At 52.5% G+C, this 27722-nt stretch overlaps 4 protein-coding genes and 1 pseudogene across 4 annotated transcripts; 2 read left to right on the top strand and 3 right to left on the bottom strand.

Annotated features, from left to right (window-relative positions):
• Positions 1-351: 351 nt before the first annotated feature.
• On the bottom strand, positions 352-5493 carry LOC114935143 (uncharacterized). The gene has a single exon (XM_029307886.2). The coding sequence runs from the start codon at positions 5491-5493 to the stop codon at positions 352-354; it is 5142 nt and encodes a 1713-aa protein (XP_029163719.2).
• Positions 5494-8692: 3199 nt separating this feature from the next.
• Positions 8693-10341, top strand: LOC146719551 (large subunit ribosomal RNA; annotated as a pseudogene).
• A 2469-nt stretch (positions 10342-12810) lies between these two features.
• On the bottom strand, positions 12811-17928 carry LOC114935142 (uncharacterized). The gene has a single exon (XM_085490034.1). The coding sequence runs from the start codon at positions 17926-17928 to the stop codon at positions 12811-12813; it is 5118 nt and encodes a 1705-aa protein (XP_085346160.1).
• LOC146719550 (uncharacterized) lies at positions 17927-20277 on the top strand. The gene is made up of 2 exons (XM_085490033.1): positions 17927-18037; positions 18682-20277. Exons 1-2 carry the CDS (start codon positions 17927-17929, stop codon positions 20275-20277), a joined length of 1707 nt encoding a protein of 568 aa, XP_085346159.1.
• A 4388-nt stretch (positions 20278-24665) lies between these two features.
• LOC114932909 (uncharacterized) lies at positions 24666-26039 on the bottom strand. The gene has a single exon (XM_029305322.2). The coding sequence runs from the start codon at positions 26037-26039 to the stop codon at positions 24666-24668; it is 1374 nt and encodes a 457-aa protein (XP_029161155.2).
• Positions 26040-27722: the final 1683 nt, after the last annotated feature.

Genomic DNA, 27722 nt, shown 5'->3' with positions numbered 1-27722 from the left:
GACGACTTAGAAACCAGATTGCGATATGTAATTTGGAATATCGAAGAGGAAGTAATGGAGAACGTCCAATTAAATTTATTTAAACGCATGCGAGCTTGCATAAGGATGGATGGTGGTCATTTTGAGCACCTATTATAAATTAATCCGCTCTTTTCAGAGCGACCAAAGTCAATCCGCTCTTTTCAGAGCGACTAAAGTCAATCCGCTCTTTTCAGAGCGACCAATACATTTATACATGGAACATCTTGTTCGCAAAACATAATCATTTTTTTCACGTCTCGCTTAAAAAGAAAGGGCAAAACGGGCGGATAATGTTAAGTCATTAAAAAAAATGTATTATATAAATGTGGATTAGAGGTCCGGGGCGACCGGGAGCGGGCAGATCTTCGTGATCGGCCGCGTGAGCCGGGAGGTGGCCGTGTCGATGCTGACAACGCGAACTAGGCCGTCGACCCCTGGATGCACCGCGTGAACTCGCCCAAGGGCCCACTTTGATGGCGGCCGCAGCTCGTCCTTCAGCAGAACCAAGGTCCCTGGCTGGAGGTTGGCCTTGCAGTCCCTCCATTTGCCCAGCTGCTGAAGGTGCTGCAGATATTCTCGGGACCACCTGTACCAAAAATGGTCACGCATGTTAGTTAGAAGTCGCCATCGCGTTTGTACCTGATTCGGCGGATCCTCCAAGGTGGTTGGCTCTGGCACGTTAATCGGAGCTTCCCCGATTAAAAGGTGACCGGGGGTGAGCGCCGCAAAATCCGTCGGATCCGCGCTCAGTGGGTAGAGTGGCCTCGAGTTGAGGCAGGCTTCGATCTGGCAGAGCAGCGTCGAGAGTTCCTCGTAGGTGAGAAGCTGGTCCCCCAGTACTCTTCGTAGGTGGTGCTTGGTCGATTTGACACCTGCCTCCCATAGCCCCCCGAAGTGCGGAGCCGCGGGGGGAATGAAGTTCCACTCGACCCCATCGGTGGCGAGGAGGGCTTGACACTCCTGGCCGAATTCCGCTGCTGCTCGAAACATCTTGCGGAGCTCCCTATCGGCGCCTCGGAAGTTGGTTCCGTGGTCGCTGACCAGACGTGCGCAGTGGCCTCGCCGTGCAACGAAGCGCCGGAATGCCGCCAGAAATGCTTCCGTGGTGAGGTCTGATACGGCCTCCAAATGCACGGCTTTCGTGGACAGGCATACGAATAAACAGATGTATCCTTTGAAGGATTTTTGACCTCGACCCTTCGAGGCTCGTAGCTGGATAGGGCCTGCGTAGTCCACGCCGGCGGATATGAAGGGACGTCCTGTCCGGACGCGATCAGCCGGGAGCTGACCCATCTGCTGCTGTAGCGTTTCGCCTCTGAAGCGGGCGCATCGGACGCAGCGGTGAATCTCGGAGCGGATCAGCGAACTGGCGTGAATAATCCAGTATGTCCGTGCCAGGACGCTTCGAGTCAACTGATGTCCGCCATGAAGAGTGCGCAGATGCGCCTCTCGGACCAGCAGCAGTGTCAAGTGATTGCCCTTGGCCAGTATGATCGGGTGCTTCTCGCTGTAGGCCAGGGGCGAGTGTTCAAGTCGCCCCCCGACTCGTATCAGTCCATCCCGTCCTAGGATGGGTCTGAGCGCCAGGAGATGTGATCGGCGCGGGAGGGGCGCATTGCGCGAGAGGGCCTCCAGCTCTCCCGCAAAGTCCTGTCCCTGCGCAATCCGCAGCCAACTGAGCCTGCAGTCGTTCAGTTCGGCGGTGGTCAGGTGAGTCGTTCTCGGTCGGGCCCCGCGGTGAAGTAACCTACGGCAGAATGCGGTGATGCGTACCAACCGGGTAAGGGAGGAGAAGCGTAACAAAAGGTCATTGACCGCTCCCTCGCCTCCGTCGGTAGCTGTCGCGTGCGCTCGGCACTCCTCTGACAGCTCCATGTCTTGACCCCGGTCCGCCGGCCAGGTGTCCTTGGGTCGTTCCAGCCAGCCCGGTCCTTTCCACCACAAGCGAAGTTGCGACAGCTCGATCGGGGTCAATCCTCGCGTGGCAGCGTCCGCCGGGTTCTCTGAAGTGGGGACGTAATGCCAGCGCTCGGCTGGCACCGTCTCTTGGAGCGCAGCAACCCGATGGGCGACGAATGGCTTCCAGCGGGAAGGATGAGCCCGCAGCCATGCCAACACGACCTTGGCGTCCGTCCAGGCGTATAGGTGCGAGAGAGGCACCCCTAGGCCAGCGCTGGTGTTTCGGAGTAGGCGTGCGGTTAACAGGGCACCGCACAGCTCCAGTCGCGGAATAGAAACTGGCTTCACAGGGGCCACTTTGGTTTTCGCGACCAAAAGGTTGGAGACCAGGATGCCGTTGGAGTCAACACCCCGGATGTACACCGCAGCGGCGTACGCTCTTTCCGAGGCATCGGAGAAGCCGTGGAGCTCCACGAGGCGCTCGTTCGAGGTCCCTGTCCACCGCGGAATGCTGAGCTGATCCAGGTCTGGCAGCATAGTCAGAATGCGCGACCACCGCTCGCGCAATGGAGGCGGGATGGTTTGGTCCCAATCCAACCCGGCCATCCACAAGTCCTGGATGAGGATCTTGGCGCCTATGATCACGGGAGCCGCCCAGCCCGCCGGGTCAAAAAGTTTGGCTACAGCTGAGAGGATGGTGCGCTTGGTTGGATTCCCGACCTTCGACAGCGCGGGGACTGCTCGAAGATGAAGCTCGTCGTTGGCCGGGACCCAGAGAACTCCTAGGGCACCCACGCTGTCCACTCCAGAGATGAGTCGTTCGGCTCTGCCCACGGCCGGACACAACGCGGTGTGAGTACCTGCCCACTTGCTGAGTTGAAAGCCGCCGGCAGCGAGGAGGGCCACAGTCTGCCGCTGGAGTTCGAGCGCGCCCTCCATCGAGTTTGCTCCCGCGAGGATGTCGTCCACGTAGGTGTTGGCCCGGAGTACAGCTGCTCCCAGGGGGAATCGATGGCCCTCGTCCTGCGCGAGCTGTAGCAGGGTTCTGATGGCCAGGTACGGCGCGGGGGCTGTGCCATAGGTGACGGTGGTGAGTCGGTAGTCTTGCACCAACGCCGCCGGATCCGCCCGCCATAAGATCCGCTGAAGGTCAAGGTCATGCGGATGCACCCGGATCTGTCTGAACATCTTCACGATGTCCGTCGTGAAGGCGAATCGATGTAGACGCCAGCGTGTGAGGACCAGCCATAGGTCCGCCTGCAGCTTCGGTCCCGGGATCAGCACGTCGTTCAATGAGACTCCCGTGGTGGTCCGGAAGGAGGCGTTGAAAACGACCCTGATTTTACCTTCCGGGTCTGACGCCTTCACCACCGCATGGTGCGGCAGGTAGTATGGTTCGCCGATTGCCTCGCCGCGGGGTGCCGGTTCCATGTGCCCGCAGGAGGCGTAGGTCGTCAGGAAGTCGTGATATCGCTCCCTGAGCGACGGATCGCGCGTCAAACGACGCTCAGTGCTGAGGAGCATTCGCAAGGCCCCGTGGCGAGAAGACCCAAGAGCCGTCGTCGGGTGCTCCTTGCGAGGGAGCCGCACGATGTATCTTCCCTCAGCATCACGTGTGTGAGTCTCAGCGAACAGCCGCTCGCAACGAGACTCCTCTGGCGTGAGTATCGGCTGGGCGGCCACCTCTTCGAGCTCCCAAAACCTTCGGAGTTCCTGGTGAAGATCAGGCTGCGTGGTAGTATGGTGGACGGCGACTCGGCTTGGAAGAGGATCGGCGGGTCCGATGAGGGAACCCATCAGCACCCAACCGAAGACGGTAGAGTGAGCGGCTGGTTCCCCCGGCTGTCCACGCTTGACTCCTCCGTCGAGCAGTACGCCGTAGATATCGGCGCCTAGGACGGCGTCGACTGCCGCCGGTTTGTCGAAGGCCGGGTCGGCAAGCATGAGGCCCCGCAGGTGCGGCCATTCTCCTCTCGGAATGTGTTTCCCTGGTGTGAGGGCGGTGAGCCGAGGCAGGACCAGCGCCTTCGGTAGGGTGATCCGTACTGTTGGCGGTCGCTCCGTGCCGATCTCCATCGATACTGCGTGAGTCACTCGCCCGGTCGTCGCGCCCTGAAGTCCGGAAACCGTCACGTTCACTCGTCGGCGGGGTAGTCTCAGCTGCTGGGCTACGCGTTCCGAGATGAAGGACGCCTCCGATCCTGAGTCCAGGAGAGCGCGCACTGTCAACGATCGGCCCGATTCACCAAACACTCGAATAACCGCGGTCGCGAGGAGCACTGTGGTGGAGATAGAGCTGGTCAAGGCGGAGACCTTGGACGTCTCCACGTTACTCAGTTTGTCGGCGGAGTCGTCTGATGCCGTTTTTTCCCAAGCGGCAGGTTGTGGCGTCGTCTCCGGCTCTGTGTGCAGAAGCGTATGATGCTTCTCCTGGCAGTGGCGACAGCGGTGAATTGAAGGGCAAGCTCCGGCGGCGTGACCCTGTCCCAAGCAGTTGAAGCAGGCCTTCCTTTTGCGCACTTGCTCGCGGCGTTGCTCCGTCGAGTATGTCTTGAATCTCGGGCAGGAGCGCATGTGATGTTGCTCCCTGCACAGGGGGCACGGCGTGCCCTTGTGGTCACTCGCGGCCATGGCGTGAGACGCGACGTCGTCCTTGCGGCCCGTACGCTTCTGTTTCGAAGCGGAGCTGGAAGTCATCGGCGTCCGCAGATTAGAGGCATCCAACGCATGAGCCCGCGTGAGGAGGAACGCCTTGAGCTCCTCGAAATTAGGAAAGTCCCGAGTCGATCGATGGCTTTCCCATAATAGCCTGGTGGCGGGATCCAGCTTCTCGACCAGAATATGGACAAACCAGTCGTCCCAGTGCTCCACTGGGCGGCCCATTGCCCTGAAGGAGCGCGAAGCCCGGTTGACCGCGCTAATCAGGCGGTTGATTTCCGCTGATGACGGCTTGGTTACCGGCGCGGCAGAGAGTAGCACGCGCATGTGAGTCGCCAAGAGGACTCGCCGGTTATCGTAGCGCGTCACGAGTTCATCCCACGCCAGCGCGTATCCGTCGGAAGAGATTTCGATATTGGCGACGGCGGCCTCCGCGTCCCCGCTTAGGCTGGCCTTCAGATACTGCAGCTTCTGCGAGGGAGTGAGTCCCTCCACGTCATGGACCAGCGACTTGAAGAGGTCTCGGAAGCCTTCCCAGGCTAGCTGATCGCCGTCAAACCTCGGCAAGCTTATCTTCGGCAGCTGGATCTGGCGCAACACTGAACTTGCGGCACTTTGCCCGTCCGCGGATCTCGTCGTCGGCATAAAGGAAGTGATACGCGACTTCGTGGCTACGTAATTATCCTCGGTCACCGCGTAAACGTCCTGCCGCATATAATCCGAAGAGTCTATTTTCTCGAAAGAGAGGATGGCATCGTGCGCATCCAGGAAGCGCGTCCAATATGACTCGAGCAACTCAAGGCGCGTGGTGAGATACGTGCGTGTCATTTTGTCCTTGCCGACTTTAATTAAATTGTCCCAGAAGCGCTCAATATATCCGGCAGTATTCATCTGTTTTTTAATTGCGAGATCCATCGCAGAGCGTTACAAAAAAAAGAGATGGCAAGATTGACAAGCGCGTTACGAAGCGCGATGGACCGCGTGAATTAGAGAGAGAAAGAACAAGAAAGAGAGAGAAGACGCGCACAGCTGATCGTGGCCCGAGGTCGTAGAGCCGGTAAGTGCGGGGTGCGGTACACGGCACTGTGGGCGCGGCAGGGTGCGCGGCACGGTACGCGGCACTATAGGCGCGGCAGGGTGCGCGGCACGGCACGCGGCACTATAGGCGCGGCAGGGTGCGCGGCACGGTACGCGGCACTATAGGCACGGCAGGGTGCGCGGCACAGTACGCGGCACTATAGGCACGATGCACTAAACGAGCGGTTATTCACTGAAAAGGTCTTAGAGTTTCGTCTCACCCTCGCGATCCGGCTCGAAGGACCAAAAATGTTGGCGACTCGCCGTGCAAATTTTTGCCGGTTGGAGGACGGCCGGTGGATTGCGCGGATTAGAGGGTGGAGATTCAAAAGAATGCTTTACACGTCACTTGTCTTTATTCACGGCACGCGAATCTGTGCCGTTGTTAACTGACACAGAAAACACAAATTACAAAAAAAGAAAGTACAAAGATATATTTCTCGTTGTCTCGATAATTGACGCGCATGGTACCGCTCGTCGTGCCAGTATCAGACTGGCCCTTTTGGTCGCGAAAAGGAATTTCAAGAAAAGCCCCCCTCCCTCGCTTCGAGCTCCTCGATCCACCCGATCGCGAGGGAAAGGGGACCGTAGTTCTCGTAAACATCATCGAAAAATGTCCATATAAGGCAATCGAAAGCGGCGTGTACCGAGCACCAAAATAAAATGTTTTGATGGCTCGAGTCGCAACCTTCCGAAAGCCTCGCGGTCATCGTGCCAACGTCGTCTGTAGTGCCAGCGGAGTTCTGCCGACACTCCAACAATTCATTTATTTATTTTCCGTAGGGGGGTTAAAGGGGGTATTGAAATTAAATCTCAAATATGAGATTATTTCATATTTAAAATCTTGGCCGTGTCCAAGTAAAATTTGGTGCCTTGTGCACCGGTATTTAATTCTAACGGAAAATTATTTAGTTTCGTTAGGATAACGCATTGTCATCCGCGATTTGGCTCTTGTTGCCCGTCTTATACGTTAAAAATCTACTATGTTAGGCAATATTCTCCTCTTCGGCGTGGTTTTCGAGCCAGGTATCGCATTTATGACTTTGTTATTCGACCCATCGCATTGTCGGTAGAATTTCGAAACATGTATAATTGTATTTGCGTGCTCGAACAGCCGAAAGAGGCGAATATTTGCTAAGGCTCAGTGCCTATTGAAAATTGAGAGCGTCTTTATAATTTAGAAATATTTACTCGAAAATTGTAAAAGGTTTTTTCACCTTCTGATTACTTGCCCTCGTTATTCGATTGCAAGGAATTATTGCATTGATCTCTTGTTTAATTTCTTGGTTGATTGAAAATTGATTTATTGTCTTCATCGTACGTTGAAGACTACCGTTGGCTATATTTCGCATATTCGCATACGTTCAAATGCGAGGCGGGCGATATGTTTAAAATTGTCACGTATTTTCGGAGCGACGAAGCAAGGTTAATCGTAGAAATTGAAAATATTCGACGCCGAGATGTTATTCCGGTTGTTTTCGATTCCGCGAGCGAGAAATCTACAAAAACTCGCCTTTGTCTCGCGTTTCGGAGCGTGATGGGGCAATCGTCCGCGAATAGGATTTCAGCACGTGTGCCACGCGTCGATCGGATGAGCCTTAGCTGCCGAATTCCGCGAAAATCAAAAATGAGTCTACTCGAGGAGTCTGAACTGAAGAGACGTCTCCGTGTATATCAGCGAAAAGAGCATCGCGCGAATTTATCTCGTTCTAGAGCGAACTTCCGCGTTTTAATCTTGTCTGCGAGAGTTTTGAATAAAACTGCTTTGCCTCAAAAGTGAATTTCTCCACCTTTACAATTTTCTCCGCATCCAGTCTCCTTCGTATCTACGAGCCGACTTATAAATAAATAAATTTGCCTCTGCGCGGAAAATTAAAACAAATCGAAGGTTCTCGCACAACTTGTGAACTGCAGGACACATGAACATCGACATTTCGAACGCACATTGCGGTCCACGGATACAATTCCCGGACCACGCCTGGCTGAGAGTCGTTTTAGTACCCCTAAACTACTTGCGCCCGAAAAGCGCGCACGGCCACGACGCGGGCGACCAGAGAATGGCGCGCGCGTCGCCTGTGCTCTGTGCAACGCTTACAATGGGCGTACGAGCGATCGTTGGACGTTCGCCCGAGGTGTCTGTGCCGCGCCGACCAGCCGCGGCGCAAATCCTTGAGTCGTCTGAAATGACACACCGAAATAATAATGAGAAAGAGAAGCGCACAAGCGTGTAAAACGTTGGCGAACGCGCGCCCAGAGAATGCTGCGCGAATTAAGAGGGGGAGCGTGTTTGTGTATCCAAGTCGTGTGTGTACGCGAGAGCCGAGGAGAAATGGGATGAGAGTAAGAGCGCGCGCGAAGGGAGCAACAAACGGCCAAAAAAAGGGTCAGGGCGGTGAACGGCACCGCTTTCCCTAGAGCGGCGCGTGCGTCGTTGTCTCCCGAAAGTAGGTAGCGCATGCCTCACCGTCTCTCCTCTCCGTACATCACACAGACTGACCGACTGCTCTCGCACTCTGTGCCGCGTCTCTTGGTGCGATAGCGCTCGCGCGCCTTATGCCGAGGCGCCCTTGCCCGCACACATAACGGTATTACGGAGAAATATACGGCGCGTCGTCGTCCGGCGGAGAGAGCATTCGTAATCCTTTACCTCTTTACGGAGAAGGGTTTTAAATCGCGAGCCGACCGCGTGTCCGAGTCCACGAAATTTTCGTAAAGCAAAAAAAAAGGACCGGCGCGCCGCGTCGTGTACTCGTCGAATCGATTCCGCCCGAATTTCGTATATAAAAGAAAAAGGAGAGCCGAGAATTTCGAACCCCGCGATATATCGTCTCCATTACCACCAACGAGTGTGTGTTCGGTTAGCGCCCCGGCGATTTGCCTTCTCGCGTATTTCGTGTGCTGCCGCTAATGCTCTCTCGTCGACGCTCTCTCTCTCTCCCTCTTATATATTATAGAAGAGAGACGACGATGAGCGACGCGGAGGAGGCAAACGGCTACGAAAACTCACTATGCGACGACCTCAGAGCAGGCGAGATTACCCGCTGAATTTAAGCATATTATTAAGCGGAGGAAAAGAAACTGACCAGGATTTCCTTAGTAGCGGCGAGCGAACAGGAAAGAGCCCAGCACCGAATCCCGCGGTTCCGCCGCAGGGAAATGTGGTGTTCGAAAGGATCCGCTTATCCCGAGGTGCCGCGTCGCGTCCAAGTCCATCTTGAATGGAGCCACTTACCCGTAGAGAGTGCCAGGCCCGCAGCGATCGGTGCGCGCCTCGGGAGAATCTCTCCTTAGAATCGGGTTGCTTGAGAGTGCAGCTCTAAGTGGGTGGTAAACTCCATCTAAGGCTAAATACGACCACGAGACCGATAGCGAACAAGTACCGTGAGGGAAAGTTAAAAAGAACTTTGAAGAGAGAGTTCAAGAGTACGTGAAACCGTTCAGGGGTAAACCTAAGAAACCCAAATGATCGAACGGGGAGATTCATCGTCAGCGGCGCTGGCTTCGCGTCGGTCGGCGATGTCCCGCGGAGTCCGTGCAAATCGATCGTCGGAACTGGGTATAGGGGCGAAAGACTAATTGAACCATCTAGTAGCTGGTTCCCTCCGAAGTTTCCCTTAGGATAGCTGGCACTCGGCCGTTCCGCACGGAACGCGCGCGAGTCTCATCTGGTAAAGCGAATGATTAGAGGCCTTTGGGCCAAAACGACCTCAACCTATTCTCAAACTTTAAATGGGTGAGATCTCTGGCTTTCTTGAATTATGAAGCCACGAGCATCTTCGAATCAGAGTGCCAAGTGGGCCATTTTTGGTAAGCAGAACTGGCGCTGTGAGATGAACCAAACGCAGAGTTAAGGCGCCCAACTCGACGCTCATGGGACACCATGAAAGGCGTTGGTTGCTTAAGACAGCAGAACGGTGGCCATGGAAGTCGGAATCCGCTAAGGAGTGTGTAAAACTCACCTGCCGAAGCAACTAGCCTTGAAAATGGATGGCGCTGAAGCGTCGAGCTTATACTCTGCCGTCAGTGGCAAGTGGGGCGGCAACCGGAAGCGGGCGTTAGTTTTCTCTCGCGTCGTCACGAAGCCCTGACGAGTAGGAGTGTCGCGACGGTGAGCGCAGAAAAGTCTGGGCGCGAGTTTGCCTGGAGCCGCCGTCGGTGCAGATCTTGGTGGTAGTAGCAAATACTCCAGCGAGGCCCTGGAGGACTGACGTGGAGAAGGGTTTCGTGTGAACAGCCGTTGCACACGAGTCAGTCGATCCTAAGCCTAGGAGAAATCCTATGTCAATGACGGCGTACAATATACTCGAGTGTCGAGAAATAATAATAAATATTATACGAAAGACACACGCCTGTCGGGCAAAAGGGAATCCGGTTCCTATTCCGGAACCCGGCAGCGGAACCGCATACAATTCGGGCCCTTGTAAGAGTGTTCGTCGGGGTAACCCAAAATGACCTGGAGACGCCGTCGGGAGATCCGGGAAGAGTTTTCTTTTCTGTATAAGCATTCGAGTTTCCTGGAAACCTCTAGCAGGGAGATAGGGTTTGGAACGCGAAGAGCACCGCAGTTGCGGCGGTGTCCGGATCTTCCCCTCGGACCTTGAAAATCCAGGAAAGGGCCACGTGGAGGTGTCGCGCCGGTTCGTACCCATATCCGCAGCAGGTCTCCAAGGTAAAAGGCCTCTAGTCGATAGAATAATGTAAGTAAGGGAAGTCGGCAAATTGGATTCGTAACTTCGGAATAAGGATTGGCTTTGAGAAGCGGGGCTGACGTGCCGGGCCTGGGCGAGATGAACGGTCGGCGTTCTCGCGCCGGTCCCGGGATCCGAGCTCGGTCCCGTGCCTTGGCCTCCCGCGGATCTTCCTTGCTGCGAGGCTTCCGTGGCGGCGCAAGCCGTCGTGGTCGTCCTCTTCGGCCGCCATTCAACGCTCAGCTCAGAACTGGCACGGACTAGGGGAATCCAACTGTCTAATTAAAACAAAGCATTGCGATGGCCCTCGCGGGTGTTGACGCAATGTGATTTCTGCCCAGTGCTCTGAATGTTAACGTGAAGAAATTCAAGCAAGCGCGGGTAAACGGCGGGAGTAACTATGACTCTCTTAAGGGAGCCGCCGATTTTGGTGGTTTCCATGCGCCAACCCCACCTCCTCGCGGTGAGAGTCGGGCAACGTCGGAACCAACCTCCCGGCGGCCAACGGGGCTCTGGCTTGGCGGAGCGGCAACGCTCCGTCCGGGTCCGTGGGGTTGCCAGCCCTTCGGGTCTGTTTACGGCAGGCACCACAAGAAGAGAAAAATATAATCTCTGGCGGCAGCCTCGGGCCGCCGGTCCTGTCGTCCCTTCGCCACCCTCTCTTGACCCCTCTCCAGGCTCTTCTCGTCGGCCGCCCGCTAGGCCACGACGCCGCCCAACACCCGCTGCCCCTGTCCCTGCTCCCCGCAAGCCCCGCAATTCCATGCCCACACTGTGATCGTGCGTTCACCACGAAGACCGGACTCGGCCTCCATCGCCGATGTGCACACGAGGCCATCGTCAACGAGGAGGTTAACGTCGAGAGGGTTAACCGCCAATGGAGCGACGAAGAGAAGCGCATGATGACGAGGGAGGAGGCGCTTGCCGCGAATCGAGGCGTTAGGTTTATGAATCAACATCTGTTAACCGTCGTTCCGATTATGATCGATTATAATCGCCCGTTATAAAACATGAAAGCGTAGGCGAGTTAAAGAGATTGCGAGACACGGTGGCTGCATCGCTGGCCGCGCTGACGAATTTGAGTCGACCGGTTGCTCAGTGGGACGATATGCTTGTTTATTGCGTCTGTCAAAAAACGCGAAGCGAGTGGAACTTGAAGTGTTCCTCTATAACTTCAATTCCGGCGTACAAAGATATTCATGAATTTCTTACGACTCGAATCCGCGGATTGTCAGACTTCGCGGAAGTTTCAAGAGAAAGTGTTAATCAAAAGCCAAACAAGCCGCGTTCGTCAATGCATAACGTCTCCGCTGTCAAGTGCATATGCTGCTTAGGCAATCATTTCGTGATAAAGTGCGAGCCGTTTCGTCAAAAATCAGTTGAACAACGAAATGAGCTCGCTCGCAAAAATCGTGTATGCTTTAATTGCTTGCGCTCGGGGCATATTTCGCCGAATTGCCCGAGCCAAACTGTTCGCGAACGCGCTGCTTGAGAGGAATCGAACGACACCAAAAAAAAGGATGAGTCACTTTTAGTATAAAAGAAACTTTTAATATACGAATCTTTACGGAAACATAATGTACAATACTTAACAATTAAACGCACAAAAAAATTAACACAAAATCTAATCAGTTTCAGCGGACAATTCGAAATCACAAGAAAAGGCGGTGGTCGTCGATTTAATGTTCTGCGGTTTTTCTAAGCGGTTTACTCTTATGCGTACACGGCGGAAAGCGATAAGACGGCAAACCGGGTGTGATCTCCTCTTTTATCATTTTCGGAGAGGAGCCCACCCTCGCGTGAAGCGCCAATAATTTTGCGTGATTTTAAAGTGGCGCATGCTCAATAGCATATAATTATTTGGCGGAACGGTTGCAACACCGTTACTTGTTTGTGTATTTGAGCGGTTTTTTATATGACAGCTGTCAATTTACGACTCTTTTTTATTCCATTACAAACAAATGTGACTTTATTATTGCCGATCGAAGATTCTAGAATTTAACAATAACTATTTTCGAGATCGAACCTTGTCTCGACTGAAAACGTATAATATATGAAAATCCTAATTACATTTTACTGCCGAAATAATTTAACTGGCGATAAGAATTATTTTGCATCTCAAACATCCCGCCCGCCTTGTCGCAACGTGACAAATGGTTGATGATGATTTCGGCGCGGATCACATTCCGATGGTGATTGATGGTGGGGCGGGCTCGCGTCGGCGCGGGGAAATTCACGTGATGATCGCGTGTTGCGAATCGATCAGCTGAGTCGACGAAAACACGTGGTGATCGCGTGATGTGAATCGATCAGCTGGAACGGCGAAAACATGTGGCAGATGTGAACGGCGAGTGTGAGATGCAGTGAGCGGTGAAAATGAGACAAGTTTTAGTGCGGTGGTGAGCGAAACAAGTGATGTGTGACAATCGATATGGTGCATGATGTGATGATTGTGTAGTGAGTGATGCTATGTGTCAATGTGCGGTGTAGGCGCGTCGTTCACGCCCGGAAGAAACACGAGCTTGACGAGTGGGCGCACGAGCTCGGACGTGGCCGTTCGGATGGTCACGACGCGTGTAATTCCGTCGTCTCCGGGGTGCAAACGCAATATGCGAGCGAGAGGCCATCGGCTCGGAGGGGTGATCTCGGAGCGCACGAGACAGAGATCGCCGACGTGGGGTGCAGGTGCATCCTTGAGCCACTTGGTGCGTGGGGCGAGTCCGTGCACGTATTCGGATGACCATCGCTGCCAGAAGTGATCCCTCATCCGCTGCAGATGACGCCAACGTGACAAGGTGGACACCGTCTGCTCTGTCAATGACGGTTCCGGCAAGGCGAGGAGCGGTGCCCCAACGAGGAAGTGACCGGGGGTCAGCGCCGAGACGTCCTCTGGATCATCTGAGAGTGCCTGTAACGGACGTGAATTCAGACAAGCTTCGATCTGGGCGAGGAGTGTGCTCAACTCCTCGAACGTGAGGGTGGTCTCGCCGATCACCCGACGGAGGTGAAACTTGGTCGACTTTACGGCGGCCTCCCACAAACCACCAAAGTGCGGGGCCGCTGGCGGGTTGAAGTGCCAGCGGATTCCTTGAGTGGTGGCGGCAAGGATGACACTTTGACCTTCGGCTGTCGCTGCGTTAAAGAGACCTCGCAGCGTCCGATCTGCCCCGATGAAAGTCGTGCCGCAGTCGCTGTAAATCTCAGCGCACAAACCCCGGCGGGAGATGAAGCGGCGCAGCGCGGCGATGAAGGCCTCCGAGGTGTAGTCCGAGACAACTTCTAAGTGAATGGCCTTCGACCAGAAGCAGACGAAGACGGCGATGTATCCCTTGTGCGCACGGTGTCCACGCCCCTTGCTGGTCCGGAGAAGGATTGGTCCCGCGTAGTCCAAACCGGTGCTGAGGAACGGTCGAGTTGGCGTTACTCGGTCCCGAGGAAGGTTACCCATCGGAGGCTGTGGTGTTGCGGCGCGCCATCGAGTGCAGGTCACGCATCGGTGTAGCTGCTGTTTGACGGTGGTCCTTCCTCGGGGCACCCAGAAACGCAGGCGGAGCAAGCCGAGAGTCAGTTGCACACCTCCGTGCAGTGTCCGTCGGTGGCAGGAATCAATCACCAGCCGAGTCAACCATGATGCCGCCGGGATGATCATTGGATGTCTTTCGTCGAGTGGTAGCTGAGCATGCTTGAGACGTCCTCCGACGCGCAGCACGCCTTGATCATCGAGGACCGGACTCAACCTCGCTAGGTGGCTTCGCGGTGGACTAGTGCGTCCAGCAGAGGCCGCAGCTACGTCCGTAGGAAAGTGGAGCGCCTGCACCACTCGCAGCCATCGAAATAAGGCGACGTCCAGCTCGTCCGGATGCAAAGTGCGGCCAAGTATGACGTCGCGTCTCGCCGGATTGAGCCATCGCCGACACCATGCAGTAACTCGCAGCAGCCTTTGTAGCTTCGGGAACCGGAGGAGGAGGTCAGGTTCGGCCGTGATCGGTGCCTTGACCACCAAACTGGTGGCTCGCTGCTCCGGGAGGTCATCCTCTGCGGCTTCGATGACGGAACAAGGCCATGCAGTCTCGTCTCCTGACAGCCAGGTAGGTCCTGTCCACCACAGTTTATGCTTAATGAGTTCGTCAGGAGTAACACCGCGTGATGCACAATCTGCAGGATTCTCTCGTCCAGCGATGTGTCTCCATTGAGCGTCTGGCAGCAGGGTCTGGATCTGAGACACTCGATTGGCGACAAAGGTTTTCCAGCGGGTGCTGTGTCCTTGAATCCAGTGGAGCGTGACCTTTGAATCTGACCACAGATGCACTGGCGTCGTTGTCAAATCGAGAGTAGAGCGCACGTGGAGCATGAGCGTGGTAAGTAGAGCTGCTGCACAGAGTTCCAAGCGAGGTAACGACACCTGCTTGACAGGTGCGACCTTGGATTTTGCCATCAACAGGTTGATTGATGTTTTCTCTGTTGCAGCGTTGCGGATGTACACCACGGCGGCGTACCCTCGCTCTGATGCGTCGGCAAACCCATGGAGCTGCAGTTGTGAATGGTCGGTCCCAGTGTTGAGCCAGCGAGTTATGCGGATGTCATCTAGAAGAGGAAGCTGATTCAACAACTGCCTCCAGCGGTGTGCGTCCTGATCAGGCAGCGGGGAGTCCCAGTCCAGCCGTTGAAGCCACGTCGTCTGAATCAGAATTTTGGCTCTGATGACGACAGGTGCGAGCCACCCCATCGGGTCAAAGAGTCGAGCCGTCTCGGCCAAAACTCGTCGCTTCGTGAAGTCGGTGATTGCACGCGGACGTATGGTGAAGGAGAACCAGTCACCTTGCGGATGCCATCGGAGGCCCAAGGTAGCGTGACTCTCTCCCTCCCATGAGTGCGGTTTGCGTTGATGCCGATGTTCCGGTGGAACTCCGGTGAGCACCTGCTGATCGTTGGCAGCCCACTTCCTCAAAGGAAATCCGCCCGCCATGCAAAGACTCCGTAGTTCCTGCTGAAGGTCGATAGCGTCCTCCAAGCTATCAGCGCCGGTGACCACGTCGTCGACGTAGCAGTCGTGTCGCAGTGCCTTGACTCCGCGTGGATATCGTGCCTCTTCGTCTGCTGCGAGTTGATGAAGAGTCCTGATGGCGAGAAAGGGTGCACACGCTAGCCCGTAGGTCACGGTCCTCAGCTCGTACTCGTGGACGTCATCAGAGCTGGTGTGGCGCCACAAGATGGTTTGCAGGCGACGATCCTCCGGATGTACAAGAATTTGTCGGTACATCTTCTCGATATCCGTGACGAGAACGTACCGATGCCAACGCCAACGAAGTAGGACATCAGCGAGTGTTGGCAAGAGATTGGCTCCAGTGAGGAGGTGTGCGTTCAGCGACTCTCCGGACCGTGTGCGCTGGGAGCCGTTGAACACAACCCTGAGCTTCGTGGTCGTGCTTGACTCCTTGAGGACCCCGTGATGCGGTAAGTAGCACCTAGGGCTGCAGGTTGTTGAAGTTGTGCTGACCTCCATATGTTGCAGGTTCTCGTATTCCTCCATGAAATCTCGATAGAGGTCACCGAAACGAGGATCTCGTGCTCCCTTCCGCTCCATGGCTTCCAGGAGGCGCTCTGCGGGTCGACGAGTCTCGCTGAGCGATGTCGGCGGCGGTGAAGTACATGGCAGCCTCACCATGTACCTGCCACTGGACGTGCGAGTGACCGTGCGCACGTAGAAGTCTTCGCACCTGGCTTCGTCGGCGGTGAGCGGTGTCCCAGCTACTGGCTCGCGTTCCTGCTCCCAGAAGCGTCGAACCATGTTAGCGAGGTCGTGGTCTGTGGTGCACTGGAACGTGCGGCGATGGCCTTCGGGTGCTGCGGCGTCGTAGCCTCCGGACAAGATCCATCCTAAGCTCGTCTGCTGGGCGATCGGCATCCGTGATCCGCCCTTGCGAAGGCCTTCCTCGAGGATCAGCGAGTAGACTTCTGCTCCCAGAAGTAACTCCGCAGGATCGTCATCCAGGAAGCGCGGGTCGGCCAATCGAAGTCCGTGGATGTGAGGCCAGCTACGATCTTCACGTTGAGCGGTGCCTTGTTGCAATGAGATGCGCGGCAGCACAAAGGCCACCACGCGAAGCTCGGCAGTGGTCACGTCAGATGTGATGTCTATCGTGACCTTGCCACGCGCTGATCCAGAGCGAGTCCCTCCGATGCCGAAGATGGACAGATCCGTTGAAGCTCGAGGCAGCCGAAGACGCTGAGCCAGAGCCTCAGAGATGATGGACACCTCGGAGCACTGATCTATCAAGACTCTAACCTCGTGTGGTGATCCGTATCGATCAGCGACCTTGACGCGAGCGGTTGCGAGAAGGACGGCCTTGTGCGTCTTAGCTTGCCGTGCAGTGACCAGTGTGGTGGCAAGTGAAGTGGCCTCAGCGGATGGTGTTGATGTGGATGCCCCGTGCAGCATGGTGTGGTGTCGTGCGTTGCAGGTGAGGCAATTCTTTTTTGACTGACACCGTGCTAAGAAATGACTGCCCAGGCAGTTGAAGCACAGTCGGTTGGCCTCCACGAACGTTTTCCGCTCAACCGCAGTCTTGGCCTTGAAGCTTTTGCACGTCATCAAGGTATGGTTTTCACGGCACAGTGCACAGTGAGGTGAATCCGCGCCTTGGTGCTTCGTGACGTGCGCTTTGGCGAATCGTGATGTTTCTCCAGGTCCCTTTGTGACACTCCTCGGTCGTGCGGCGTTGAGCGTCAATACTCGTCGACTAATAAAGTCGAGAAGTGCCTCGCTCTGTGGTGGCTCGGTGGAGTCCGAAGTGGCCGACTCCCATTCGAGACGAGTGCGTGCGTCGAACAGTTCGACGACCAGGTGGTTGAACAGGTCCATCCCATGCGAGTTGATAGGACGTCCGATGCTCTCCTGTGCGTTGACTGCGGCGGTGACAGCGTTGTGGATGCGGCTCAGCTCCTCGGCGGTATCTCCCTTCATCTTTGGCACGGCGGTAAACGTGGCAAAGTTGGAGCGGATTAATTCTCTTTTATTATTGTAGTGCTTGTCCAAGATTGCCCAAGCGCGATCGTAATTGTCACTCGTGACAGGTAGTGACTTTATCAACCTTTCAGCCGGACCTGTCAGACACGAGCGGAGGTGGTGGAGCCGCTCAATGTTCGAGACCGAATTGCTGCTCACAATGGACAGAAAAAGATCGCGAAAGGATGGCCAATCGGCGTAGGCGCCAGAGAACGGCGGCAACTTGATGCGCGGCAGCGAAGACTTCGATGCGACGTCGACGGATGGAGATACGTTCGGCTTCCGGAAATGTTCGGTATAACTATCTAAAGTACTGCGTTGTGCAACGTACAGATTTTCCGTATCGCCATGTAACTCCGACTTGTAGTAATCGCTCTCGCAAAATTTTTCTTTCAGAGCCGCTCGAATGAGATCATGCTGTGCCTCGAATTTCGTCCACAGCTGATCTAAGATTCTGGTGCGTGTAGATACGGCACTGGCGGTAATGTTGGTCGTGCCCAGCTTCTTCAGGTATTCCACGGAGCGCGAAATACGGACCTGGATCTCACGTTGGCAATCGATCAACGTGTTCACATCCATGGTGAACTACGAGCACTCACGAACTACACGACGACACGTTCACAAACTTGCGGGTGCCGGCGAGAAGCTCCGGCTCGAAGGACCAGAAATATGTTCGCGAACGCGCTGCGTGAGAGGAATCGAACGACACCAAAAAAAAGGATGAGTCACTTTTAGTATAAAAGAAACTTTTAATATACGAATCTTTACGGAAACATAATGTACAATACTTAACAATTAAACGCACAAAAAAATTAACACAAAATCTAATCAGTTTCAGCGGACAATTCGAAATCACAAGAAAAGGCGGTGGTCGTCGATTTAATGTTCTGCGGTTTTTCTAAGCGGTTTACTCTTATGCGTACACGGCGGAAAGCGATAAGACGGCAAACCGGGTGTGATCTCCTCTTTTATCATTTTCGGAGAGGAGCCCACCCTCGCGTGAAGCGCCAATAATTTTGCGTGATTTTAAAGTGGCGCATGCTCAATAGCATATAATTATTTGGCGGAACGGTTGCAACACCGTTACTTGTTTGTGTATTTGAGCGGTTTTTTATATGACAGCTGTCAATTTACGACTCTTTTTTATTCCATTACAAACAAATGTGACTTTATTATTGCCGATCGAAGATTCTAGAATTTAACAATAACTATTTTCGAGATCGAACCTTGTCTCGACTGAAAACGTATAATATATGAAAATCCTAATTACATTTTACTGCCGAAATAATTTAACTGGCGATAAGAATTATTTTGCATCTCAAACACAAACAGCGATGCAACCACTGCAGTCGGTCTCATCATTCTTTATTGCATTCCGAAAATTATCAATCGTCAGCTGTCAGAAAAGATTCGGAAGCTGCGAAACCAAGCGTGAAAACGAATGCGAAGTCCGACGCCTTGGACGGTTCCAATAACGCTGCCGTGGCCAGCGTCCAGACAATCGAGCTGCCGGACTTTACGACTCCCGCGGTTCTCTTCGCAACCGCGTGGGTGAACATCCACACCGCTGAGGGCCGACGCTTTAAGGTTCGCGCGCTATTGGATCAGGGATCCAATTTTAGTTTTATATCGGAATCTTTCTGTCAAACCATACGGACCAAGCGACAAAGAACCGATTTACAAATCAAAGGATTCGGGGAAACCTACACGGATGCCGCAAAGTCGCGCGTGTCCTTGCGAATGACTCCGTGCGCGAAATCCGACCCGGTATTTCCAATCACAGTGTACGTGTTTCCGAAGATCACGTCGTACGCGGCTTCGCAAGTTCGACCTGTCGAATCGTGGCCTCACTTGAAGGGCCTTTCCCTCGCGGATCCGGATCCGTCGAGCAAACATCAAATTCACTTGCTTCTTGGAGCCGACGTTTATGGCTCACTTTTGATGCGCGACTTGAGGCAAGGTCCGCTCGGTACCCCCACAGCTCAACTAACTGCGCTCGGTTGGATTATTTCCGGTCCGACCAAAAATAAACGGAAGGCTTCAAAAGAAGCCGTTTTAAATTGCGTTCTCAGTCAAGAGATAGACACTCTTCTCCAGCGGTTCTGGGAAGATGAGGAGATCGCGCCTCAAATTCCCCTCACGGAGGAGGAAGAGATTTGTGAGCGACACTTCGTGCAGACGCATAGTCGGTTGTCCGACGGACGATACGTCGTTCGACTACCTTTTAAATGTGATCCTCCGATCGAAATCGGAGAGTCTCTTTCCATTGCGCGGTCGCTGTACAACCGCATGGAAAACAGATTGAGAAATCGATCGGAACTGTATTCGCAGTATAACGAATTTCTAGCGGAATACGAGTCCCTCGGACACATGACTAGCGTCGACGAGTCGGAAAAAACCGAGTATTTGCCCGTTTACATTCCGCACCACCCCGTGATTCGGGAAGATAGTTGCACGACTAAATTACGGGTCGTTTTCAACGCGTCGTGCCGAACTAGGAATGGCACGTCGTTGAATGACTTTTTATTAATAGGGCCCAAATTACAGCAAGATCTACCTGCCGTGTTATCGCGATGGCGACGGTGGAGCTTCGTTTGTACGGCCGACATCGCCAAGATGTTTCGGCAAATTCAAATTCATGAGCAAGATTCAGACTACCAAAGAATTCTTTGGCGTCCTCAAGCGGAAGCGCCCGTTCGACATTTTCGCTTGTTAACGGTCACTTACGGTCTCGCTCCCGCTCCGTATCTCGCAATGCGAGTATTGAAACAGCTCGCCCTTGACGAGGGAGAAAAGTTCAAGGCCGCGGTTCCTATCCTAGGAGAGTCTATTTATGTAGACGACGCCCTGTTTGGCGCGGATGATATAAAATCTTTAAAAAATACTCGCGTTCAATTGATGCAGTTAATGGAAAAGGGGGGATTTTAATTAAGGAAATGGGCATCAAATTCGATCGAACTTCTCAAGGATTTGTCTGTTGACCAATCGGAAGTAACCGATCATCTAATCCTGACGGAAGATTCACTTAAAGTTCTCGGCCTGTCATGGATGCCTAACGAAGACGTGTTTCGCTTGAGAGATCGTGTCTAATTGCGCGATCAACAGATCTTTTGCTGTCGACATTTTTTTTTTTTGAGCAACGTCAACGTCAGTAGTACAGACGGAAAGATTCGCGGACGCTTCCTCTATCGAACGCGACGCGTATGTCTCAAGTTTGACTTGAGACCATTGATTATGTCAGGCGCGTGAACGGCGCGGACGGCAAAAGTTCGCGGACGACCTTGTTGTCGAAACGCGACGAATTTGTCTCAAAAGAGACCACTGAGTATGTCGGGCGCGTGAACGGCGCCGACGGCACGAGTTCGCGAACGACCTGACTGCCGAACGCAACGAATTTGTCTCAAAAGAGACCACTGAGTATGTCGGGCGCGTGAACGGCGCCGACGGCACGAGTTCGCGAACGACCTGACTGTCGAACGCGACGAATTTGTCTCGAAAGGGACCACTAAGTATGTCGGGCGCGTGAACGGCGCCGACGGCACGAGTTCGCGAACGACCTGACTGTCGAACGCGACGAATTTGTCTCGAAAGAGACCACTAAGTTTCGTCTCACGAGTCGAATTGGGATTTGACGACGTGAATCGGAGTCTACCCGTACACTTGTTTCTCTAAAGCGAACTCGACACTTGGTTCCTGTCTCTTCTTTTGCACACTCGTTTGTAAGACGATGTGCTTCTATTGTCCACCCGCGCTTTTTCACTGTCCGCGAGAGTCACACGAGAATCACTTTCTCCGTTTTACCTTATCGTCCTCGTTATCTTCACAATCCGGCTCGAAGGACCATTTTACTTCTGTGCGAGAACCTTCGATTTGTTTTAATTTTCCGCGCAGAGGCAAATTTATTTATTTATAAGTCAAATCGTAGATACGAAGGAGACTAGATGCGGAGAAAATTGTAAAGGTGGAGAAATTCACTTTTGAGGCAAAGCAGTTTTATTCAAAACTCTCGCAGACAAGATTAAAACGCGGAAGTTCGCTCTAGAACGAGATAAATTCGCGCGATGCTCTTTTCGCTGATATACACGGAGACGTCTCTTTAGTTCAGACTCCTCGAGTAGACTCATTTTTGATCCTCGCGGAATTCGGCAGCTAAGGCTCATCCGATCGACGCGTGGCACATGTGCTGAAATCCTATTCGTGGACGATTGCCCCATCACGCTCCGAAACGCGGGACAAAGGCGAGTTTTTGTAGATTCCTCGCTCGCGGAATCGAAAACATCCGGAATAACATCTCGGCGTCGAATATTTTCAATTTCTACGATTGACCTTGCTTCGTCGCTCCGAAAATACGTGACAATTTTAAACACAAGTTGACGCGCAATTAGCTGCGTTCTTCATCGACCTACGAACCAAGTGATTCACCGTTCAGGGTAATCGTTCGAAATTTTTGCGTTCGCGAAGAAACGCGCTTTTCGTTCAACCATCGTGGTCTTTTCTCTCGGACGAGAGAGAGAGAAAGAATAATCGTGGTGGCTCTTCGATCAGGCTGTCCGAGGACGCGCGCGGACCGCCGCCTCCCGCCAGGGAAGGCTACGGCACAAAGGTAGAGTTGTGTATTTCTCGATCGGAGCGTCTTTCCCGCAACGGGAGAGCCGGGGCGGAAGCTTTTTGAAGAAACCGTCGGACCGACACAGTTGACAGATAGTCGAAATATCATCGATCCTTCCTGTATTATACAGGGTGATTCAAAACAACCGTTTGTCTTTAAAATGTCGTATTCCTGACTTAATTTAAAGACGATTTTTCCTTTGCCAAAATTTTATCCGAAGCTTAGTTTTTGAAATATAAAAAGAAATAGTTAGCGAATTACAGCACGAGTACGGGCGGTAATCAGGAGCGGCGCACCACATTATCCGACGCGGGCGATTACGTGGGCGCTCGAAGCGATCAGCTGTTTGTTACACGCGGCGTTTTGTGTGTGTGTGTGTGTGTGTGTGTGCGTGTGTGTGTACGCGTATACACACACACACACTTCTCTCTCCTCTCACTGATTCTTACCTTGTAGAGAGTTGCATGTCCATTTGACGGAATATTGTGGCCTGACTGGATACAAACCGATATTGAACACCTGGACAAAACTGCAATGAAATCATTTTTTTGTAATAAATTTCTTGACCTTGTGTCACGCATTGTTAAAAATTATGTAATACATATTATTACCATTACAACACATAAACAATCTGAGAGATTTTCTCTTATAATTGCCATGACAATTGTGGTAATCGTAGGAAAATATTGTATGGAAAAAATTTTATTAGAATTCCTCTTAATTATATTTATCACATTCAAATAATAAATCTATCACAATAAAATATTACACTTGTTTTATTAATTTTACCTAAAAAGAAATCGTTGGTGCTCTGACGTTCTTGGGCAAAAACTTTTTAACTCGGAAGACAACCGATCGGATCACGACTTGCATGAACCCGGCGCGTGACACGCGCGCGGCTATCGTGATTCGCTGCCGTTGCTGTCGATGTCCGCCGAGTGCCAACAAGTCGATCGTTGGTCGACTGAGTCTGGCTTCGATCGAACGAACATATATATAATTATTTTTTTTCTCGACGCTTTGTCCAGTTTTAAACATCCGCCCGCTCGCATGCGAAACCGATGCGAAATCATTCCACAGGTTTTGAGTCGTTATAATGTGTCAAAATGAGCAATCGATGTTAAACTCGCTGAATAACCTTTGAAAGGGCGAAACCCTTATAATCTTCGCGACGACGTGACTATGTGACAACAAATAAAATTGCGAACAATGAGCACAGCTTGCTTAGAACGTGCGAAGTATTTCTTTTCTTTACTTTTCTCGAAATTTCGAGTGCAAAATGGGACGGATATCTATACGAAGGTCGTCCGTTCGGATAACACAGTTATCTTCAACCGAAAGACCAGCGAACCGCTGTTGCAAACAATACAAACTCTTCCCTAAATCTAGATTTAATCCACTTACAAATTTTCGTATAATACGGAATTAATTATCACAATTAATCAGGAGACGGCAAAGCAGCGTGATTGGTCGCTTGAACGAGGAGCACGCGGTGCGTATCGTTACTACCCGAACGAGCCCGTCGGATCCGAAGTGGATCTGTGTAACTCGAGCGAGTTCCCACTTACTCGGAGGGAGCAGTGGGTTCTTTACGAGCACAAGCTCACCGACACAAAAACTCGCAGTCTTATCCTTCCATTTGCTTCGTTGCTGCAACGAATGCAAATAGTCAAGAGACCAAGCACGCCAGACTCGCTCGTGCATTGCGTTGACGAGCTGCCATCGAGAGAGTCGATTCTCGTTTACCGCGAGTACTGATTCTTCCGGTACTGCGGTTATTGATCGACCTATAAGAAAATGTCCCGGCGTGAGTGCTAACAAATCGCTCGGGTCGTCGTTTAACGCAGCAATGGACGCGAATTGAGACATGCCTCGACTCTGCAAAGTAGTGTTGCAAATTCGACCTGAGACAAGGTACGCGGACCCACTACCTTTTTCAAGTGCGTTTTTAGACTTTATTCCCGCTTCTCACAGACCGCTAAAGTGCGGTGCTGCGGCTGGGATGAAATGCCATTCCACTCGGTCGTTTGCAAGAGTGGCTCGTAGCGAAATGTCGTTGGTCAATTTGTCAAAAGCCGTTTTTAATTCCCGGTCCGCCCCGTGAAAGTTCGTGCTGTTGTCGCTGTAGAGTTTTTTGTGGCAATCCTCGTCGACTAACGAATCTTCGAAAGACCGATATAAATCCCGCAGAGGAATAATCCTCAACGAGCTCTATGTGGATAGCCTTTGTCACAAGACAGATAAACAAGGCGATGTAACTTTTACGTGTCTTTTGTCCTCTACCGACTAATGAAGTAACAAGGAACGGCCCGGCGTAATCTACTTTCGTATGCGTGAACGGAGATGATGGATTTACGCGAGGGGAGGGAAGGTCTCCTATAAGTTGATTTGATAGTTTTGTTTGCGTAACGAGCACACACGACACATTGTCTAATGCAATGTTTTACGGCATTACGACAACTTAATATCCAATATTTTTGGCAGAGTGTTCTAAGCACAAGTTGAGTTCCTCCATGAAGTGAGCTTCGGTGCGTTTGATCAATTAATAACTCGGCTACTCGACCCCGAGGAATTAAGATAGGGTGTTGTTCCTCGAAGGATAGTGCGAAATTCCGTAACCGCCCGCCGAAACGTAGTAAGGAATCTTTTCTTATGAAAGGATTAAGAGGCTTCAGTGGGCTCTTTCGCGGAAGGTTTTCTTCTCTCTTTAATGCTTTGAGTTCGGAGTCGAACGACTTCCTCTGCGTATATGAAACCCAAAACTTTCCGCGCGTTTAAGTTCGTCCGCGTTAAGAGACAAGGCAACATTAGCTTCAAAATTCCTTTGTTTAGCGGAGCGGGATATAAATCTGTAAGCGTAGGCTGTCACTCGAATGAGCTTAGTCCAGGAGGAGTATCTATAAGGGAGATCCCATTCCGGTGTACCTTCCACGTGAAGGACAGTGGACTTTCGACTTTCCGAGTGTATTTGCTTAGTTAACTCCGTGGAGATCGGAGAAGCAATGTTATGTGGCGGCCACGCTGTTGAAGGCCATTGAAGCCAAGGCGGGCCCGCCCACCATAACGGATGTGAGACTAACTTGGATGCGTACAACCCTCTGGATGCACAGTCGGCCGGATTGTCTTTGGACGGTACGTGATTCCATTTGGCCGAGGGTAGATTACACTGCACCTCGGATACTCTGTTTGCTACGTACGTAGTCCATTTCGATGGATGTTGGCGTAACCATGCCAACGCGATCGTGGAGTCCGTCCAACAATGGATCGGACAATGAATAATATTTAATGACTTAATTACCCACTTAACGAGTCGACTCAATAAAACGACGGCGTTGAGCTCGAGCCGCGGAATGCTAACAGTCTTGACGGGAGCCACCTTCGACTTCGCAACGATCAAGCTAACACGGTATTCCGAAAGAGAATGGAAAACGCGCAAATATACGACCGTAGCGTACGCGCGATTTGAAGCGTCGGCGAATCCATGTATTTCTAACGCGAGATTATCAGGGCTCTGACCCGTCCACCGAGGAATTCTAACGGATTCTAATTGCGGGAACTCGGAAGCGAAAGCATTCCACCGTTGACTCAATTTGTTCGGAAGCGGAGCATCCCAGTCGCAATGTAAAAGCCATAGCTCTTGCAGAATGATTTTTGCGTTTATTACAACCGGCGCAGCCCATCCGAGGGGGTCATACAAGCTCGCGATGCACGACAGGATTGAACGCTTAGTTAACGCGGTAGGAAAATTAAATTTCACTGTAAGGCGGAAGGAGTCTTCCGTAGGGAGCCATGATAATCCGAGTATTTTCAACGTTTCGTCCTTTCGGATAAGGTGATCGGTAACGTCCGATTGATCGCTGGATAAATCGTCAAGAAGCTCGCTAGAGTTTGAAGCCCATTTACGAAGTGAAAAACCTCCGCGCCTCATTAGCTCAGCGAGCTGAGTTCGCCTATTTATTAACGAATCGATATCGTTTGCTCCGAACAATGCGTCGTCCACGTAAATGGAATCATTGACGATCGGTACCGCGGCAGGAAACTTTGCACCTTCATCAAGCGCGAGCTGTCGAAGCACGCGCATCGAAAGATAAGGTGCCGATGCTAAACCATACGTCACTGTACAGGCATTGTCCGGAAAGTAATGCGTCGCATTTTTTTGTGACGCGACTATACATCGCAGAGCGATGGGACCGGTTGGGGAGGAAGGGGGGTACCCTTAGCTTTCCAACGGTAGGTCGCTCAATTGTTTCCATGCGCTTGGAGGGTTAGGACGGCTTATTCTGTGAACCTCTGCTTAGTGGTCGCGTCGAACTTGTGATGGAGAGAACGATAGAGCAACGCTATGCGATAAAGTTTTGCGTGAAGCTGGACAAGACGCCGCTGGAAACTTTTGAAATGCTCAAGAAAGTTTTCGGGGACGATTGCCTTTCCAAATCGCAGTCAAACAGATGGCACAAGATGTTTAGAGAAGGTCGGAAGGAGGTCGCCGACGAGGCCCGCGCAGGACGCCCGTCAACATCGCGAACGGACGACAATGTGACTCGTGTGCGCCAATTATTGAATTCAGACCGTCGAATGAATGTTCGCTTAATGTCGGAATTATTGAACTTGCCGAAAACGATTGTTCACGAGATTGTATCGGAAGACTTGGCCATGCGGAAGATTTGCGCAAAACTTGTGCCCAGAGTGTTGACCGATGCGCAAAAGCAACACCGAGTGGAAGTTTGTGAAGAACTCAAGCAACTCTGTGCAGATAATCCCAATTTCCTGAACAACGTTATCACTGGGGATGAGTCATGGGTCTTTCAGTACGATCCGGAGTCAAAGAGGCAGAGTGCGGAATGGCACACGACGTCGTCGCCGCGCCAGAAGAAGGCTCGCATGAGCAAGTCCCGGGTGAAGTCAATGCTCATTGTTTTTTTTGATGCAAAGGGGATAGTGCACCATGAATTCGTACCCCCCGGCCAGACTGTCAACGCTCAATTTTACAAGGAAGTGCTTCAGAGACTGAATCACAGGATCGCCCGCGTCCGAAAGGAGATCCGCGCTTCATGGAAACTCCATCACGACAACGCGCCGGCTCACACCGCCTTTGTTATTACGGCCTACCTGACCCGGATCGGTGTGGCAACGGTGCCGCAGCCGCCCTACAGTCCCGACTTGGCCCCGGCGGACTTTTTTTTATTTCCTCGGCTGAAAAGGGAGCTCAAAGGACAACAGCTCGAGTCGGTTGACAACGTACAAGCTACTTCGACGGCCTCCCTGAACAGCATCCCAGTCAAGGAGTTCCAGAAATCTTATGACGCATGGAAATCGCGTTGGCAAAAATGTATTGACGCAGAAGGGTCATACTTCGAACAATTTTAAGTTGTTTTACCTATGCGATCAATAAATTCTTTTTTAAAAAAATGCGACGCATTACTTTCCGGACAAACCCTGTAAGAAGGCGAAAATGAGTAAGCGGAGCGTCATCCGTCGGACGTCACAGGATTCTTTGGTAATCGACGTCTCGCGGATGTACGCGTATTTGTCGAAACATCTGGCGATGTCTGCCGTATAAACCAAGCGCCATGCACGCCAACGCAATAAGACGGCAGGGAGATCCTGCTGCAACTTTGGCCCGATGAGCAAATGGTCGTTAAGTGACGTGCCATTCCGGGTTTTACACGACGCGTTAAATACGACTCGAAGCTTTGTGGTGCAACTATCCTCTCTTATTACTGGATAATGGGGAATATAAATCGGTATATTCTCAGTGGGTTCG

Source organism: Nylanderia fulva, unplaced genomic scaffold, assembly GCF_048542155.1.
Source record: "Nylanderia fulva isolate GAGA-0341 unplaced genomic scaffold, ASM4854215v1 Scaffold948, whole genome shotgun sequence".
In the NCBI taxonomy this organism is placed as follows: domain Eukaryota; kingdom Metazoa; phylum Arthropoda; class Insecta; order Hymenoptera; family Formicidae; genus Nylanderia; species Nylanderia fulva.
Note: the sequence above shows the minus strand (reverse complement) of the source record. Positions and strands in the feature narration are given on the sequence as shown.